The sequence below is a fragment of the Pundamilia nyererei genome, unplaced genomic scaffold, assembly GCF_000239375.1.
Source record: "Pundamilia nyererei isolate P.nyererei 1_Seehausen unplaced genomic scaffold, PunNye1.0 scaffold00606, whole genome shotgun sequence".
In the NCBI taxonomy this organism is placed as follows: domain Eukaryota; kingdom Metazoa; phylum Chordata; class Actinopteri; order Cichliformes; family Cichlidae; genus Pundamilia; species Pundamilia nyererei.
In genome coordinates, this window is record NW_005188007.1 from 86,761 (window position 1) to 105,542 (window position 18,782).

The 18,782-nt window shown below is 39.6% G+C and overlaps 1 protein-coding gene across 6 annotated transcripts in view; it reads right to left on the bottom strand.

Annotated features, from left to right (window-relative positions):
• Window positions 1–17,238, bottom strand: part of plekha6 (pleckstrin homology domain containing, family A member 6) — a 57,979-nt gene extending 40,741 nt beyond the window's left edge. For 5 of the 6 annotated variants that reach the window (XM_013907911.1, XM_013907910.1, XM_013907908.1 and 2 more), the window contains exons 1-3: window positions 17,077–17,238; window positions 16,553–16,653; window positions 2,542–2,634 (exon numbers count right to left, since the gene is read on the bottom strand). In XM_013907911.1, coding sequence (XP_013763365.1) covers window positions 2,542–2,552 — 11 coding nt within the window. In that variant the 5' untranslated portion in view covers window positions 2,553–2,634; window positions 16,553–16,653; window positions 17,077–17,238. The remainder of the gene's footprint in view (window positions 1–2,541; window positions 2,635–16,552; window positions 16,654–17,076) is intronic. The other variant, XM_013907909.1, reaches the window with a different exon arrangement.
• Between the last annotated feature and the right edge of the window lie 1,544 nt (window positions 17,239–18,782).

Sequence of the window (18,782 nt, forward strand, 5' to 3'; positions counted from 1 at the left end):
AGAGCCTTCAGTTTTCAGGCCCCTCTTCTGTGGAACCAGCTTCCAGTTTGGATTCAGGAGACAGACACTATCTCTATTTTTAAGATTAGGCTTCAAACTTTCCTTTTTGCTAAAGCATATAGTTAGGGCTGGATCAGGTGACCCTGAATCCTCCTCTCCTGCGTTACACTGCAATAGGTGTAGGCTACTGGGGGATTTCTATTATGAGTATTTCTTCTTCAGTCACCTGTTCCACTCACTATGTGTTTATACACCTCTGCATTTAATCAGTATTAGCATTAAGCTGTTAATCTGTCCAGGATGTACCCTGCCTCTCTCCGTGACCCTGATAAGGGGGAGAGAATGGATGGCTGGATCAATCTTTAAAATATGAAAGTGATCTGTGACATCAACATTTCTAAATTGTGAAATGGTAAATGGCCTGTATTTGTATAGCGCTTTAAGGACCCCAAAGCGCTTTGCACATCCAGTCATCCGCCCATTCATGCACACATTCACACACTGGTGATGGCAAGCTAACAGACACAGAACAAATACTCACTCAGATCTTGTAATATATGATCAAAAACATTCATTTTCTGAGCCACATAAGTCTATTCACCTGCTAAGTTGCATCATTAAAATATTCTTTTCATTTCATGTCAAATTGTGCCACTCAACTCTGCCACTGTCACTATTTATTCTGTAGTAATTCACAGCCTTGGCTCTTGTACTGTGTACTGTAGTTAGGACTGATAGAGATCAATAACCAATAACCAAGAGATCAATAACCAAGTTGTCAATTCACTGGTTTTAGGAAAGGAGTCTGTATTTGCTGATAAAAATGGATCTGCTATGTGGTTACAATTATGCCCTGACTATGGCCTTGGGGATAAGTTGACCTTTTGTACATTTCTGCTCTTTTCATGCAAAATAACAACATGATCCAAATTTTCCATTTATCTCTTGCCTGGCTTGCATTCACACCAATCTGACTGGAAATCTGGATAGGTTCAAATGAATTGGCCCAATAGACTATGGCTGAATATATACATATTTTCAAGTGCCATGTATAGAGATTGACAGACCACGTGACTTTCGCACATTGCATTGTGGGTACGAGTGGCAACAAAATCAAAACACTGCATCAAGCGCTAGCATTTCCAGCACAGGTAATCGTTATTTCTGCGGTTTTAATCCCTACTTGCATTTTATTTGCCCCAAAAACTGTTATGTACAAAACGAAGGAGAACACGGCAGCTCCGTACAAAGACAGACGTGACGAAAAGGCAAAAAAATGTACGAGGAAAAAAATCAAAGGAGTGAAAGGGTAAGACCCATACAAGCATACAGAGTGGAGTAAGGACGTTAGCGTGCTGCCCAAATTTCATCACGCAAATATTTATTATTATATGGTCCTAAGTGTGAGTGCATACACTCACTTACTTACTCACTCACTTTGGTGATTTGGACTATTCCATTTCACAGCTGTTGTTAATTTTTCCCCCTTTATCTCCTGTTTCTGGTTGTAGTGTTACACAACATTCTCAGATCTATTAGAAATAAAATTAGTGTTTTGTAATTCATTCAATTATAGTCTTTATTTGTAACTGGCATTATTGTTTCGTTCTATTATAGAATCTTACAAGAAAGAGGCAAAATTGTATTCCATCACGCTTTATTAGCTGCTTCGGTGAAAAACAAATCAACAATGCAACAAAAATAAGCCATTGCAAAACAACATACTGGAAAACAGTTATTCATCAATTGATTGTTTCAATACAACACTTGGGCACATATATGCAGGACTTTTCGTGGCTGTTTTGATATCGCTCTCTCTCTCTCAAATCTCGCTGTGGTAGCAGCTTTAAACTCAGTCTGACCCAGGTTGATAGAGGGGCCCAGTCTGGATCACATTCCAGCATTTTGTAGGCTGGTTTTCTTACAAAACACAAGAAATAATAGCCCGCAAAGCCACAGTGAACAAAGCAGCATAGCGCAATGAATTCAATTCAAATCAATATAAGACTTGATTGTAACCTACATCAATAATTATGTTATGATAAATTACGTAATAACTACAACAGAAGACTTACCTTTGTGGAAATGCTTGGAGCAGACTAACATGTGAGCTGGAGTGTTCTGGGACGTTATAGTTGACTCTTCATATTACTGTGAAGCACTTTGGTGTGCCTTCGGGTTTTTAAATGTGCTATATAAATAAAATTGTATTGTATTGTATTGTATAGTTGGTCTTCGAATGGCTGCAATCCAGGCCATCCGTCGGCTCTTTGTTACTTCAGAAACATGGCTTAAACAATTTCTCTTCCACGACGCTTCCCATGAGTGTTATGCGACCGGATATTGCAGTTTATACTACAACAGCTTCTTGCCATTCTTTGTGTTTCTTTTTATGGCTGTGTAACTGTTTTCACGTGAAAGCCTGCGTGCGCTAGTACCGCTTGCCTTTGCGGTTTTACCCCAAAATGATGTCACATTTTCAATCTCTTTATAGCTCCATGCATGTGTGTGTGTAAACCTGTTTCTTGGTTGACTAGTGACCTCAGCAGCATCACTCAGGGCTCTGATCCACTCTTCCTGTTCTGCATAGCTGTCTGTGCTGAAATAGTATGTCCTGGTCCCGACATGCTCCACCTGAATGCAAAATCAAATAAACGCTTTAAATTGCCTTTTTCACTTTTCTCCTCTTCCTTCCACACCTGCAGAGTGAAACAAAGAGATGCAACACATTCAACTCAGTCTCAAACTGTCATGGTCTCCGTGCCTGCCCGGCCGGCCCCACAAAGCTACATGTGCTGTTTTGGTTCTCTCTCTCTCTCTCCCTCTCTGCCTGGGCGGAGCTCACTGTGGGCTCCCGCCCTTGACCCACACACCTGACAACAATCACCTGTCATCACCGGGAGCACTATTTGAGGCTGGAACACAATTCCTCTTGTCACTGGATGATTGTACTACTGATGTTAGTGTTTCTCGCAGCTCCTGTGAACTTGTGCTTAGTAATTTGAGATTCGTGATTAGTTTCTTCTCTTTCCTTCTCTCCTGCTTTCAGACCTTCCTCCCCGGACCTGTGACCTCCCTGCCGTGTGAACGTGTGTGAGTGTGAGAGAGCTACTCTGTGATTCCCTGGAGTTTTGGATTCCCTTCACTGGATATACTGTGCACTGGTGCTGTAAATAAACTTTTTTGGAGACATCTAACACCTGAGTTCCTACAACCAGATTGTGACACAAACTACTATCCTGCAGGCAGTAATTTTGACACTTATTATTTTTCTATAAATGTAATAATATATTTAATAATAAAAGCGCATTAGTATTGGTAGCTGGCTTTATAAAAATTATAAAATAAAATAAAATAAAGGGTTTTTTTTCTTTTTTATTCTGAAACGCTCGTGGGTGAGTGGTGCCATCATATTCCCAGAGTGTGGTTTTGTTTAATAATAAAATTAGAATGCAAACTAGTCCAAAGTGCTAATAGCTCAGTATTATCCTGGGTATAGTTTCTGATTAGCTTTGCTAAGTAGCATGCCAGAATCCTTACATGTTCTCTTGAGGTGAAAGTGAAACTTTTTGAACTAAACCAGGATGAAGAATAGAGATGACATGCAGATAATAAATGGTAAATGGCCTGTATTTATATAGCGCTTTATTAGTCCCTAAGGACCCCAAAGCGCTTTGCATATCCAGTCATCCACCCATTCATACACACATTCACACACAATAACTGAAAAAATGGCATGCAGTTCAGTGCAACAGAGATAATAGTGCATTCCTTGCAGGCAGGGAAGTTCTAAATCAGAGTAAGACATAAAATATTAATGCTGTATTGTTCACTATCTTACAATGCTGTGTTTGCACCCATTCCCCAACTCTCTGCGAATGGTACTCATGGCCATTGATCAGTTGTTGTTGATCAATGGTCATGCCAATTTGCATAATAATGATCAAGAACTGACCTACCAGACCATGAATCATTCAGTGGGCTGGTTTCAGTCATTATGCAAATGTACTGTTTATAATTTTGGAAACCTGCAGTTACTTGGATGAGTGACAAAATGTTTCTCCCACTGAAAACGCTACGTCCAGATGAACAGAAACAACTTTTGGGATATTAATGTTGTTACCAACTGCGTTTCCAAATAAAACAAAAAGACAAAGCCCTCATGTGTGTAGATGAAAGTGGGAGGAAAAAAACACAGAGGGGAGGAAAAGATTAGCTGTGACAAAAGCCACCAGTCACTGCTCTTTATAAAATGCTGCACTATACTCTAGCTTCAACACACTGTGCACTATGGATCACAATGCTTTAAATATCTACCAAATATTAATAATTGCTTTATCTAGTACTGTAGTTATTTCAAATAATGACATAATCAATCCATTTTGGCTACACAGGTAATTCTTCATATTTCAAGAAACTCATATCTGTCAGTCCGATTTAAATTCTGGGATGTAGATTTAGTTTGGACACATTTTTCATAACTCCTTTTCATTTGCGGTTCTAATTTTAAAGCATACTGCCTCTGAAAACACAATGTGACCAATGTCTCTCTCTGTGTGTGTGTGTGTGTGTGTGTGTGTGTGTGTGTGTAGAGAAGATGTCCTCTAATGTGGATAGAGGACATGATGTCACTCATAAACAAGAGTCATTTCCTTCCACGGTGGAACATCATGAGACTCCACCTCCAGCACTCACAGAGGGTGATGCAACTGTGTGAAATGGCTGAATATTAAGACGCAGCAGTAACCTAGCAACAGAGGTTGGGGCAGAGCATGTGTGTGCATGTACGTGTATGTATAACCCTTCTTTGTTGTCCGTTCTTTCTTTCTAGAGCAGAAAATGAAAGAAGGAGAACAAGTTACTGATCCCTCCATTCTTTGCTCCTTTCTTAAATCATGAACGTATTACTTACAATTATACAAATATACTTTTTAAATCTACTGTATACTATTTGCTATTATACTTAATACCAAAACTAACACAAAATGAAAATGCATTTAGGCAAAGGCATTAGATTGGGAAGCAGAAAAAAATTAAATAAATTAAAAAAGAAAAGGCTAAAAAGATAATATAAGAAATGGAATGACAATAGAGCAAAAACATAGTAAGGTTTCCAGTTTCACGTTTCCTCACTGGAAACTTAAGACTAAAAAATAAACAAAAGATGAGAAACAATTAAAGACGGAAGAAAGGAAGAACAAATAGAGAAGAAACAAAGGAAAAACAAAGCCAATAAAGAAAATACTAAGGTGGCAATAATATGCTTCAGTGAACTAGAGATGAAGCAGACAATAGCACACTACATAAAACCTCTTCAAAAGTAGAAAAAAAAAGAACCTGAATTAAACAAAAAATGTAATTAAACTTCAGCACGTTTTAATAAGAGGCAAAATCAGGTCAAATACTTATGGATGCAATTGTTTTTGTATTTTATATAACAAAATGTTAATGCATCTATAAAATATTTCTGTGCCCTTCACCTTTGACCTAAGTACATTACTTGCATAAATGAAGCTCAATAAACAGAAAAAAAATTCCTAACCACTGAACACTCTGAAAAACACTAAAACCACAGTGCAGCTCTAAGCCTGGTACGTCCTTGGGTTGGGTTTGAGCTCCTATAAAAGCAGTAAAATAACTTTCTTTTTTGTGGTTACAGCTAAATTTTCATTGTAGTCAGTGTTATTCAAATGAATGCTATCCACATTAAATAAATATTTTACTGATCCAACAAGGGACATTTTTCTGTTACAGTAGCATGATAAACAGTAAAAATAGTATAGTCTACAATACACAACAACACAGCTGAAATGAAACGCAGGCTCCTGGAATATGGTAAATGGACTAGTTTCTATATAGTGCTTTTCTACTCTTCTGAACACTCAAAGCACTTTACACAACTTGTGCTTTCACCCATTCACACCAGCACATTTTCTAAGTGCTTTCTAACTGACATTCACACACACATTCATACTCCGACGGATGCATCGGGGAGCAATTTGGGGTTAGTATCTTGCCCAAGGATATTTGGCATGCAGACTAGGAGAAGCCAGGAATTGAACCACCAACCTTCTGATCAGTAGATGACCTGCTCTACAGCCACCCCTTGTACTATGAGAGAGCGCAGGAATTTATATATTGACAAGAGTGAGACAAAGTAAGCTAATGCTCACAAGAAATATACAAATCTCTTCTGACTACAATTACTAATACTAGTATAGTAGCACTTCACCACAAATCAGAAGGGCAGGAGAATATTGGACAGGGTAGCAATAGAGCTAATATTCGGAAACAGAAAGTGTACTCATGTTACATGAAAAGGAATTGAATATTAGATACAGTTATTTTGTCAAATCCTAAAGATAGGGGTACCAAAAGTACAGAAATTATTTACTTAAGATGAAGCACAGATACTTGCGTGAAAAAAGACTCCAGTAAAAGTAAAACTACAGCTAAATAAACCTAATGCTGTATTAGTCTTAGGGATGGGTATTGATAAGATTTTAATGATTCCGATTCCATTTTCGATTCTGTTTAACGATTCGATTCTTTATCGATTCTCTTATCGATTCTTATTTTTAAAAAAGGAGAACACTAAAGTCGATTAGCTTAGAACTTTGTTTTATATCTTCTCTTTGAACAAGATAGAAATTTAGGAGTAACATGGCCTTACAAACCCAACAGTGAGATCTTAAGAGATCCAGCCTACGGCTCTTCAATGGGGTGTCACAGGGTCCCCAGGAAAAAAAATGTAAATGTAAAATAATAAAATAAATATTCTCCTGTAGCAATAACAAAGTGTAACATAAATTATTCTGTAGCAATTACACAAGAATATACAGTAATGTCCCTGCCTACAATTAAACACATTCACTTACCAAAGTGAAATCGGGAGCATCTGCTGTAGCAAATGGGTGCAAACCTTTGACCACAAACTTAGTCACTGCTCGGTGACATTCGTCTATCCTGGCCTGAAAGGAGACGCTACCAGGTAGACTGCAGCGAGAACTGCCAGCATCTGAGCCAGCCGGACTCTGTCTGTCTCATCATGGTCACCTAAATGCACAGTAATGGCAGGGTTTGTAAGAAGGCAGATCGCGCTAACATAATATGCACTGTTAGTTGATTATTTACCTGCCGCATTAACACGAGAGGACGTGCAAACGTTACCGCTGCTGCTCGGTTGAGATTCACGAGTCCGGAGCGGAATTAAAAACACGACATTCATTTAAGGTCATCGCGTGTTTTGTGAGCAAATGCTTTTGCATATTCGTAGTGTTTCCTCCCTTAAATGAAATATCTACTTTGCAAGTATTGCAAGTTGCCCTGTTGTCATTCGTTCTCGTAAAGTATAACCAAACTTTTGAGCGTTTGAGCCGCTTAGGCGCCGTGTTTCCTGCCAGGTAAATGAAGCGCCACAACGTGGTGACGTCATTCGGGGCGACTGGAATCGATAAGGGAATCCTTTGCAAAAATGGCAAACGATTCCAAGGAATTGAAACAGTGGGAACCGGTTCTCAACAAGAACCGGGTTTCGATATCCATCCCTAATTAGTCCATGGGAATACAAACTTTTCTTTTTACTTTGCCCCCACACCTGAACAGGAAACTTAATATGTTAGGGTAATAAAGTGGTTTTAGTGGGAGGGAAAATCTTCAGTTTGGTTGTAGTGACACAGTATGGTGAAATGATCACAAATAAAAATAATTTCTTTTGTGAGTTCAAATGGATTTTCTTTTGTTCACAGCCTATGATCAATGGATCAACTGTGATCATGAAACTACATAAAGGTTTACTGCTCTTAGTGGAACTGAATTCAATAAGATAAAAGCAGCTTAGCTCAATTCCATTCCCTACACTTACAATATACTGTTTATACTGTGTTTTTACTAGGCAGAATAAACAGTATTGAATTCTGTGAATAAATCTAAGCATGTTCAGTTTAAATTTGAATACATCTGAGCGACACTTGATATAACCTCACACTGACTATGAACACCACAGCCACTGTGGACCAGTCCAACACAGTCCTTTACTGTCATGGTACTGGGTCTATGATCCAGTGTTTCTGTTCCTTAGGCTTTTACTGGTATTGTTTAGGTTTCTACTTTAATCATTTGGATTTCTAGTTGTTTAATTATTCTGCTCAGATTATATTGATAGATTCTAATCCCTACGTTTCTGTTACTGTGCTTCCCCTGTATCCTACGTTTCATATCTAGTCTCGCTTGTCTTCATGTTCGTTTATCTCCAGTATCTGTTTTCTGTGTTTTCTTTCGTTTTCCCCAGTCAGCTATGTTCTTAAGTCTGTTGAAGATGGAGAACCAGCTTCAGCAGAATAATGTCAGTAAAGTCTGGAGAGGTCTTAGAACCATCTCGGGCCACAAAGATCAAAACTCTCTGCCTGTGGGGGATGTGAGGCGGACAAATGAACTGACTCTTTTCTTTAACAGGTTTGATTCATCCAGGATGCAGTCTCCAACATCGGCTGCAGACTCACCCACCCCCACTGCTGCTGTTCCACCTCTGAAACCTCAGCCACTTCACACCTTCTCCACTCACCACGGTCACTACTCCCCATCCCCATCCCCAACCACAGCACCCAGTACACATCCTGCAATCCTGCACAAGGTTCCTGCCTGTCTCTCTCAACTACCCAGGTTAGGAGGGAACTGAGGAGGATTAAAGCCAAGAAGGCAGCGGGTCCAGATGGCATCAGCTCAAGGGTCCTCAGGTCCTGCGCAGACAACTGTGTGGGGTGATGGAGCACCTCTTCAACCGGAGGCTGAGGCTGGGGAGAGTCCCACGGCTCTGGAAAACCTCCTGTGTTGTACCAGTGCCAAAGACCTCACGCCCCAAGGACCTCAACAGCTACAGGCCGGTGGCTCTGACATTCCACCTCTTGAAGACCCTGAAGCAGCTGGTCCTGTTACAGCTTCTGGCCCTGGTGAGCTCATCACTGGACCCACTTCAGTTCGCTTTCCAGCCTGGCACTGGAGTGGATGATGCTTTCATTCATCACCTACATTGTTCCCTCTCTCACTTAGAGCCCGCTGGGAGCACTGTGAGAATCATGTTCTTTGATTTCTCCAGTGCTTTTAACAGCATTCTGCCCATGGTCCCGAAGGACAAGCTGGAGAACTCAGGAGTGGACCATCACCTTACAACATGGATACTGGACTACCTCATTGACCGACCACAGTATCCCTTTAGCGTTCTGCTCAACGATATGGTAGAGCACATTTTCAGGCCCTATATCTAACTGAGGCTTTCACTGAAATTGACCTTCCTTATTGAGTATTTTCTACCAATAGTTTTACATCTGTAATGCCAAAAAAAAAAAAAAAAATCCACCAGAAGGCACTGTGAATGGAAACTGTTAAACTGTTGGCTCTTCTTATACCTCTCCCAACCAGGAAGTCAGAAACAAAAAACCATCCAACATATTTTGAGTGTTTTTGATGAAACTAAGGTAGGATGATATAATCTTTTGATATATGATAATGTTAGATGACTTACTAAACAGATGTATGTCACTTGACACCATTAAAAAAGTGAAAATAAATGTTTAATAATTTTTTTAAAAGGTGGTCAACCAAACGGTTGATTTGTCACTTTATGGTGCTACTGCTGATATAACCTAAATGTTATTTAAATTGATTTTTTGACATAAATTCAGACCAGTAGACCCATTGTGTTTATCCGTTGCTATTGATAAATCACATTAAGTGTTTGCACAGCAAGAATATGGTGAATTTCCTCAGTAAGTCATTTTTGTAACTTTCTGAGTTAATATTAACAATTATTGTAAAAATCAAGAATAACATGTGGAAATCAGAAATATCAAAACTGATTTCCTTTTAACCAAATTACAGTAGCTGGTAAATTAATATTACTAAGTTGTCAAAAATTTTATTTCATGTTTAACAAGTGCTATATGGACTATAAACAATTATATGGCTAAAAATCGCATGGTTCTGTGGCATGATACTAATGATACCATCCACCTTCAACCACAGTGTGTTTGAGGTCATGGTTTCATATGAAGCCACAAGGGCTGGCACTCTCCACCACTATATTGCAAACAAACCAGATGAGTGGGGCTTTAAATTGTTCTGCCAAGCAAGTTTATCTGGCATCATCCACGACATGCTGCTGTATCAAGGGGGGTCTACATTCTTCAATGTTCCCCTCAGTGAAAAACAAACAGAAGCTATCTCTAAGGGGCCAAAGTTGTAAAAAAACAAAAAACACTAGGCAAACCCATTAAAGAACCTCAGCTCAGAACCTACAGGCTCTAATGAAGGTCTGATTGCAATATAATGGTTTGACACCAAATGTGTCAACCTCCTAAACAATGCCTGTGGGTTCATGGTTTTTTCATCGGTCAAACGGTAGAGCAAAGAGACCAATGCAAAGATCACCATCCCATGCCCATCACTCATCCCTGTATATAATTAACATATGGGGGGAATTAAGCTTTCTGATATGCTATTACACCTGTATAAGACAAGTTATAGTTATAGTAAGTTATAGTAAGTAAGTAAGTAAAGTTTATTTTATTAAGTGCTTTTCATGGACAGGCCGTCACAAAGCGCTGTACAAAAAGATTAAAATGAACAGAAAGTTAAGTCACAGAATAAGATATAATTAACAAGTTAAGGAGATGGCAAATTCCACGGTTCGGATACATCCTTAACTTGAATACCTGGTCTACAAGAGGGACTGTGCTCTACTGGATCAGAAACCGCAACTCTCAAAAGGTTTCCACCTGGCTGTGTCTGAACCAAGTTAACAAGCCAGCATCTAGAGTTAGACAACCATGATCCAGCTCTTCAAGACCACAGAATAAATGCTACACCCTAAAACCCCAACGACCAAAACCACAAGCAGATGTGCTCGATTTGCACTGTTTTTATTTTATTTTTATAAAAAAAAAAAGATTTTGCATAGTAGCATTCATTTAGAAGTGGCCTGAATGTGAGTATTTTGTGCTATTGCACATTTTTCACGTTTGCAGATTACAAAAATATGTATTTTGTTGTTTGATATAATACTTTCCTTTGATGAAATGAATACAGCAATATTCACTGGCATGCTACTAGAAATAAACTGTATCAAATGCCCTGGATAGTTTTTGTCAGTAATTTAATTATAATTTGGCCCTTTATTAGATTTTTTCAACTGTATTATCTACTGTACTTGTATTTGCATTATTTCATTTCATACTTTTACCATTAAGTGAAATCTCAACCATTTGATAGAGATCAATAATTTGAAAACTAATTTAAATTTTTTTATTTTGAAAAAAAATATTGATTGTGGTTATTATTCACCCAAGTCATTAAGAAATGCAAACAAAAAAAATTTCCATTGCATTTTTTTCTTGGTGTGGACCTCAAGGGGGTATGTGAGAACTCAGGGCTGTGTGTCGGACAGGGTTGTCTGCAGTACGGGGGCCCAACAGGGAACGGTTCTGGCTCCGTTCCTCTTCACCATCTACACTGCAGACTTCTCCCACAACTCCACCCAGTGCTTCCTGCAGAAGTTCTCTGATGACTCTGCAATAGTTGGCCTCATCACTGATAGGGGATGACAAGGAGTACAGAGAATTGACACAAGACTTTGTGGACTGGTGCCAGCTGAACTACCTCCAGATCAACGCCAGTAAAACCAAGGAGTTGATGGTAGACTTCCGCAGGCACAAGCATTCTCCACTGCAACCACTGAACATCCAAGGTATGGACATTGAGACTGTGGACAGCTACAGGTACCTTGGTGTTCATCTGAACAATAAACTGGACTGACTCATAATTCAGACGCCCTCTACAGGAAAGGGCAGAGCAGGCTGTACCTGCTGTGGAGACTCAGGTCTTTTGGCGTGAAGGGCCCACTCCTGAAGACCTTCTATGACTCTGTGGTGGCCTCAGCCATCTTTTACGGTGTGGTCTGCTGAGGCGGGAGCATCTCTGCTGGGGACGTGAAGAGACTGAACAGGGTGATCCACAGGGCCAGCTCTGTTCTGCCCTCTGGACCCAGTGGAGGTGTTGAGTGACAGGAGAATGGTGGCTAAGCTGTCATCCCTGTTGGACAACATCTCCCACCCCATGCAGGAGACTGTGACAGCACTGAGCAGCTCCTTCAGTGGGAGACTGCGGCAGACAGACCCACACGCACATCCAAAACACAATCATAACTTTCACCCTGCCTCCCTAATGTGGGAGGCAGGGTGAAAGTTATTCTTATTCTACTCGGTTTTTTTCTTTTTTTCTTAATTTTTACTGCTCTTAACATTTCTGCTGTGACCAAAAAATTTCCCACGTGTGGGACTAATAAAGGTTTATCTGATCTTATTCTTCCCTGGTCCTAGTATCAAGTCCTGTGTCTCAGTGTGTGACTCATGTTTCCTATTTTACTTTGATAGTCCCTTGCCCTATTTTTAGTTTACTCATTTTTGCTTCCTCTCTGTCTTGTTATGACAGATTAGCTCCAGCTGTGTTTCCCTCCTGTTTCTCATTCCCTTGTTATCCTCTGTATATTTAGTCTTGTTTTCATTTGCCTGTTGACACATCATCCCATGTTCCTGTGTATGTTTCCTGTCCTCCAGGTTATTTCTGAGTTTGTTCCTAGTCTAAGTTCTATTTTTCAGATTTAGTTTTTATTTCACTTCTATGTTTCATTTGGATTTTTTCACAGCAATATAGCTGCTTCTTTGAGTTTATCCTGTTTCGTTTAAGTCCTGCATTTGGGTCCCGCACCACCAGGACATTTACTGTACATTCATCACAGTTGCCCCCTGACAGGGTCTCCCAAAGCAAACTGGTCCTGGAAGAGTGGCTAGACAAAGAGTAATTCAGTCAACCCCTTTGTGAGAGAAAAAAGCAAGTGTATTCTGGAGTAGGGTTACTGGGCCCCACCTTTGAACTAGAAAATCAGACTCATTCCCAGTGCGGGTTGGACTCTGCCTGGGCTTCCCTTTGTGACCAATTTTGCTCTGTGTTTTTATGGATAGAATTTCTACTCATAGCCAGGTGGCAAAAGGCTACCATTTTAGTGGCCATAGAATTGCATCTCTTATTTTTTCAGATTATTCTGCATGGTTCTGTTGGTCTTATCAGGCAGTGGCCTTTAGCTCACACTGGAGTGGTTCTTAGCTGAGTGTGAAACAGCAGATATAAGAATGAGAACATCCAAGTCGGAAGCTATGGTCCTCAGCCAGAAAAGGGTGGAGTCTCTACTTCAGGTCAGGGAGAAGTGACTGCCCCAGTGGAGGAGTTTAAGTATATCAGAGTCTTGCTCATGAGGCATGAGATTGTCAGATGGACTGGGGCCAAAGTGGTTCAGTGATTTGGGCATCTGACAAGGTGAGGTGTTTGAGGCATGTGCCATTGGGAGGAGGCCTTGGGGCAGACCCACTACACTGGACAAATCAGCTGGCCCAGGAACACCTCATGTTTCCCCAGATAAGGTGGAGGAGGTGGCAAGAGAGAGATCTGGGTATCCTTGCTGTGACAACTGCCCCTGTGACTCAGATAAATGTAAGAAAATGGGTGGATGGATAGATGCATGCAGATGCGCAGAGTACACTGAGAGAGAGAGAGAGAGAGAGAGCTGTGCAGGAAGTGTGATTTTTATTGTGGTGGAGGGAATTCATGACAATTTTTATCAAACGTGAAGCATAATTTGGATCTTCTTTTGCTGCTGATTCAGTGAACTTTGGGGATGAAACCTGCATCTTTAGAATCTGTTAGATGTTGGCTTTCAGCTCAGATGGCATGCCTGCGTATGTGCCATCGGGTGAACAATGCTCTGTGTTTACATCTTTGTGCTGAATCCGTGTAACTGCTCTCATTTACTGTTTTAGCTGTTTAGTGGTCATTAAAATAGTTTTGTGGGCTTTAACCTGAGATTCTGGCATTTCTGGCAAAGTCCATTTACATTTAAAAAAATCGATTTGAGATTTAATGAATCGATATTGCTTTATTTAAGATAAAATTAATTTGACTTGGGAAAATCGTTTTTTAAAACCCAATCCTATTTCTGCATCCTTATTTTAACTTTAAGAATAGTAAAAAGAAAGTGTCAGTCATATGCAGTCCCACAGCATAAGACTTTCAGATAAATCTAGCACAATAGCTGATATTGTGAATAAATCTGACAAGCCAGCCTTATTTGCCATAAAGGAGAAATTGACATGATATAGAACCTTGAGTTCTTCTCAGGTGGCTGTAACTCAGATAGTAGCGCAGATCCTTTCCTAATTGAAAGGCTGGTGGTTTTGATCCATGGCTGCTCCAGTCTGCATGTCAAATATCCATGGACAAAATACTAATACCAAGTTACCCTCTGATGTATGAATATTAGAAAGAAAGCACTTCAGTAGAAAGAAGTGCTTGGCTGAATGAGGCAAGTTGTATAAAGTGCTTTGACATTTGATTAAATATTTCTATTAAAATATAATAATTTTGGTTTGGCTTGAACACTAAGATGAAACATAACTTTTAGTTGCACATTTGTCAACTTTACTGAAACCCTTAAATGTACCATAGGTTAACCCACACCACTGTACAGGAAGATGGTAAATCTGCTGATAAAACCGGTTTCAATAGCTTGCTAGTTGAGCTGATATTTGAACCATGCTGATAAAAAACTGAAATGCCTTGATTATCTGTCTCATACATAAACACATACCCAGCCAGATGCAGCTATATCATAAAAACTACACAATGAACTTAGGCTGCTGCCCCCACGACCCGGCCTCGGATAAAGCGGATGAAGATGGATGGATGGATAGATGAACTGAAGGACCTGAAATTTTGGTGTGCATGTTCATGGTTTCAAAATGACCGCTTTTCTGAACTTAACAGAAAAATTTTATTACATATTCACCAATCTATTTTTGTTATTAGCAAGGAAAAAAATCTTGCTACACTGAAAATGGTCAGCAATGACCTCCCGCATGCTTCTGTAAATGTGAAAACAAGAGTTGCAATTATCTGTGTTCGTTTTAACGTTTTAACACTTTGCAACAGGATTAACAAGACATAAAAAACACAGTTTGACTTAGCTGGTCGAGTACACCACTCACTGATGGACCTGCTATTATGTAACTGTATGGTCTCTGTACACCCAAAACCAAATACCTTAGTTATGAGAAAAAGAGACAAGAGTACTAAGTACTGTAACAACACTGAATAAAAAAAGGGTTTTTCAGTTCATGTTCTTTAGGGGGGGAAAAAGCAGTCTGTCTCCACTCAGTAAACAACCTACATGGGCTTTTGTTTGTGAGTGTGTACACACTGGGTACATAAACTGGACTTTGAGCCAGAGTTTGCACTAGTAAAGAGAGAGTGACAGAAAAGCCTAGATCTACTGAAAAGTGAAAAAGAAAACAGTGATTGCAGTAAAAGCTGAAAATAAAAGGCAAATATAATGTACTAAAGACTAAAATGGGGTGTGGTGACTCAAGTGGTAGAGCACATCAGCTACTGATTAGAAGGTCAGTGGTTTGATCCTTGGCTTCCCCAGTCTACATGTCAAATATCCTTGGGCAAGATACTAACCCCAAGTTGCCCTCCGATGCGTTCATTGGAGTGTGAATAAATGTGAATGTAGATTAGTTTGCACTTGTGTTTAGAAGTGAATGAGGCATGTTGTATAGAGCGTTTTGAGTACTCCGGGAGAGTAGAAAAGCGCTATATAAGAATCAGTCCATTTACCATTTAAAATAACTGAATATATTTTAATAATAATCCATTGTTCTAATCCCAGGTCTTTTCTTTAAATGAAAATAAAACATAAATCTTTCACTATGATGTAAACGTTGCCTCAGCCCAAGGCTATTAAACTTTTATTAGCCAGTACCAAATCAACATCCTTCACTACACCAAGGCAAAAAAACAACAACAAAGTTCCAACATTAGCAAATCCTAATTTTTTCAATGAGACGTTTTGTTGCACAAGGGAGCTCAGGGGTTAAAACAGCTGTTCTGTGAGGAACTGTTATCACTCAGGAGAACAGGTAACAACCATCCCACTATATGGGATATTATAACAACTGCCTATTTCATTATAAAAATCATCTTGTGCTAAAGAGAACCTTTCTAAAGACCTTCATTAATCAGTTGTATAAGTTAAGGCAAAGTACACTAATACGAAGAACCAAGTCATATTTGCTTTCCACTAAGCTACAGACTAAAGACTACAGAAGTGGCTTTAGCTCAGGAGGTAGAGCAGGTCATCTGCTAATCAGAAGATTGGCGATTACCAGAATACTAACCTACTAACTAAGTTGCTCTTGGATGAATCTGTTGGAGTGTGAAAGCTAGCTATAAGCACTTACATAGAAAATACATACTGATGTATGAATGGGAGAGTGAAGCGAATGCTTTGACTGCTAAGATGGAAAAGCATTATATAAGAACCAATGCATTTATTGCAACAATTGCACATTCCAAAGTCATTTAATAGATCTATGCTGTTCAATACACAATGTATTTCTTCCATAACAAGCAATTATATATGAACCTTTTGTAATGTTCAGTTACTGACCTTAAAGGCAAATTTGCAGGTGATGTTTTCTGAAAGCTCTACTCCTCCAATCTGGAAACTGAGCAGGGGCAGACTCCCTAACACTGTATCCTCTTTGTCATCTGTGAATAAAAAAATTAAAAATGTAAAAAAAATATCCAGAATATTACACTTGAGTAGTGCTACAAATATGTGAGAGAAATAGCAATTACAGCTTGGGTTAGTAAAAATTGGCAGGATTAAGAAACAATAAAAGGAAGCAGGAATGTCTAGCCCAAACATGACTGGAATAAGAACTGCTCTTCTAGGACACCCAGCAATCCCCTCAGCTTCCACATTGAAAGTTTCCCACAATATAGGTCCATAATGGTCTGAACAAGCCTGTGATATGCAGTGACAAAGGCACAGACATTCTTCCTCACACATACCCAAAGGTATCCAGTGGAGATAAACAGGCGTACTGTAGAAGGGGCGTACCAGCACTGACTAAAGAATAAAACACATGAAAATGGAAGTAGTTTGAAAAATAATCAGTGTTTTCCTACCTCTTAAATCGCAAATGTAGCTGCGCACCGACAATTTTGCTTTGGCTGAGTGTGTGCCTTTACGTGTAGGCGTGCACTACAGAGAAAAATAGAGACAACAGAAAAGGGCAGGGAAGCAGAGAGACGGAGGGAGCGACAGGGCGAGAGCTCTAAAGGGAGGGGGAAGGGCTTGTGCAATCACAGAATACACAGATCCCTGCTCTGTGTGCCTATTTGTGTGAGATAATCATCAGCCCATGTGACTAAGTGTTGCAAGAATCTAAGCCCAGCCAGCTGAACCTGCTGCTTGCCTGCACCAATGAGACTCAAGCAACGCATGTGCTTGCATGTTTGAGCGCTTCTTCAATTCTGCTCATTGCTCCCATGCATATGTGAAAAATGTATTGATTTATTATATTTATAGACTGGAGCCATAAGACAAGATAAACCTAATCCCACATGTGGGAAATCTTTTGGTCATGGCAGAAAGTACAAGTTAAGAGCAGTAAAAATTAAGAAAAAAAGGGGAAAAAACAGTAGAATAGAATAACTATACAAACTAGAATAAAATACTATATACAATATAAAAAGTACTATGCAAATAGAATAAAATACTTCGTTCTATTTGGAATATTACTATTGAAAAAGTACATGGCAGTAGTGGTCGATAAGACTGAAAAAGCAGAACTATTTGAACAGAAAACACAATGTATGCAAAAACGGTGCAGTGCACAAAATAAATGAATGAAAACATTTTACAACGTTAAACTAAATAGTCCCAGAATTTCTCTGGGACATTTTACTGTATGGTATAGTATTTTTAAAATCACACAGACAATAATTAACATTAATGTTAGTAAAGGAAGAAGCCAGAACTTTTATGTGAGGTTGAGAGGTACCATGAAAATAAAGGTAGGACCACATCAATACACAGTCTTGTTTCTGGAACTAGTCTCCTGAGAAGAGGCTGGACTCATTTCCACTCCACCATTGGTAAGGTCATTATACTTCAATGTCTGTACATTGGGATTTTTGGTAGGCAAGAGGACTGTTTCCTTGACTTGGTTTGCAGCCTAGGTCAAACCTATGTTGATGTTTTTGTAAATGTATCATCAGATTCGCAGCCATATGGTCTTCTTATTTCATACGAGTAGTGAGTCACTTAGTTGGGTGATGAGAGGAGCAGAACGGCATAGGAGCATTTGGGATCAGCCAAATATACCAACATTTTTAAAGGACTTCTTTGTTTCCTCCACAGAACGCATTTCAGTCCCACAGAGATGCTCAGAGTGTAGGGATTTGGCCATCTGAGAATGGGGTCAGTGAAGTAAATAAACATATCTTTGTTGACAAAGCCGTCCTAGCCACCCTCACCCGAGAAACTGATACAGTTGCAGGGAATGGCTGGGCCTTAGCTATCCTGGGAGCAGGAACACAAGGACAAACAGCAGTGGCAGACTGTGTGGTTTTCTTTTGAGATGACCCAAATGTGGACTTTAACAAAGAGTGTGTAGTTTATTATGGCAGATGACAAAAACAGGTTTTCACAGTTGACGAACATCATCTAATCATACCTTTATAATTTTCCGGAGAGGTCTAGCTTAGTAACGTATGTAGCATTAACCTTTCTGTAATCAGTACAGAAACGTGGGATGTTATCTGGTTTGGGCACCAAAATACAGGGCGAACTCCATGCACTGCTACTGGTCACAGCTAACCCATGTTTA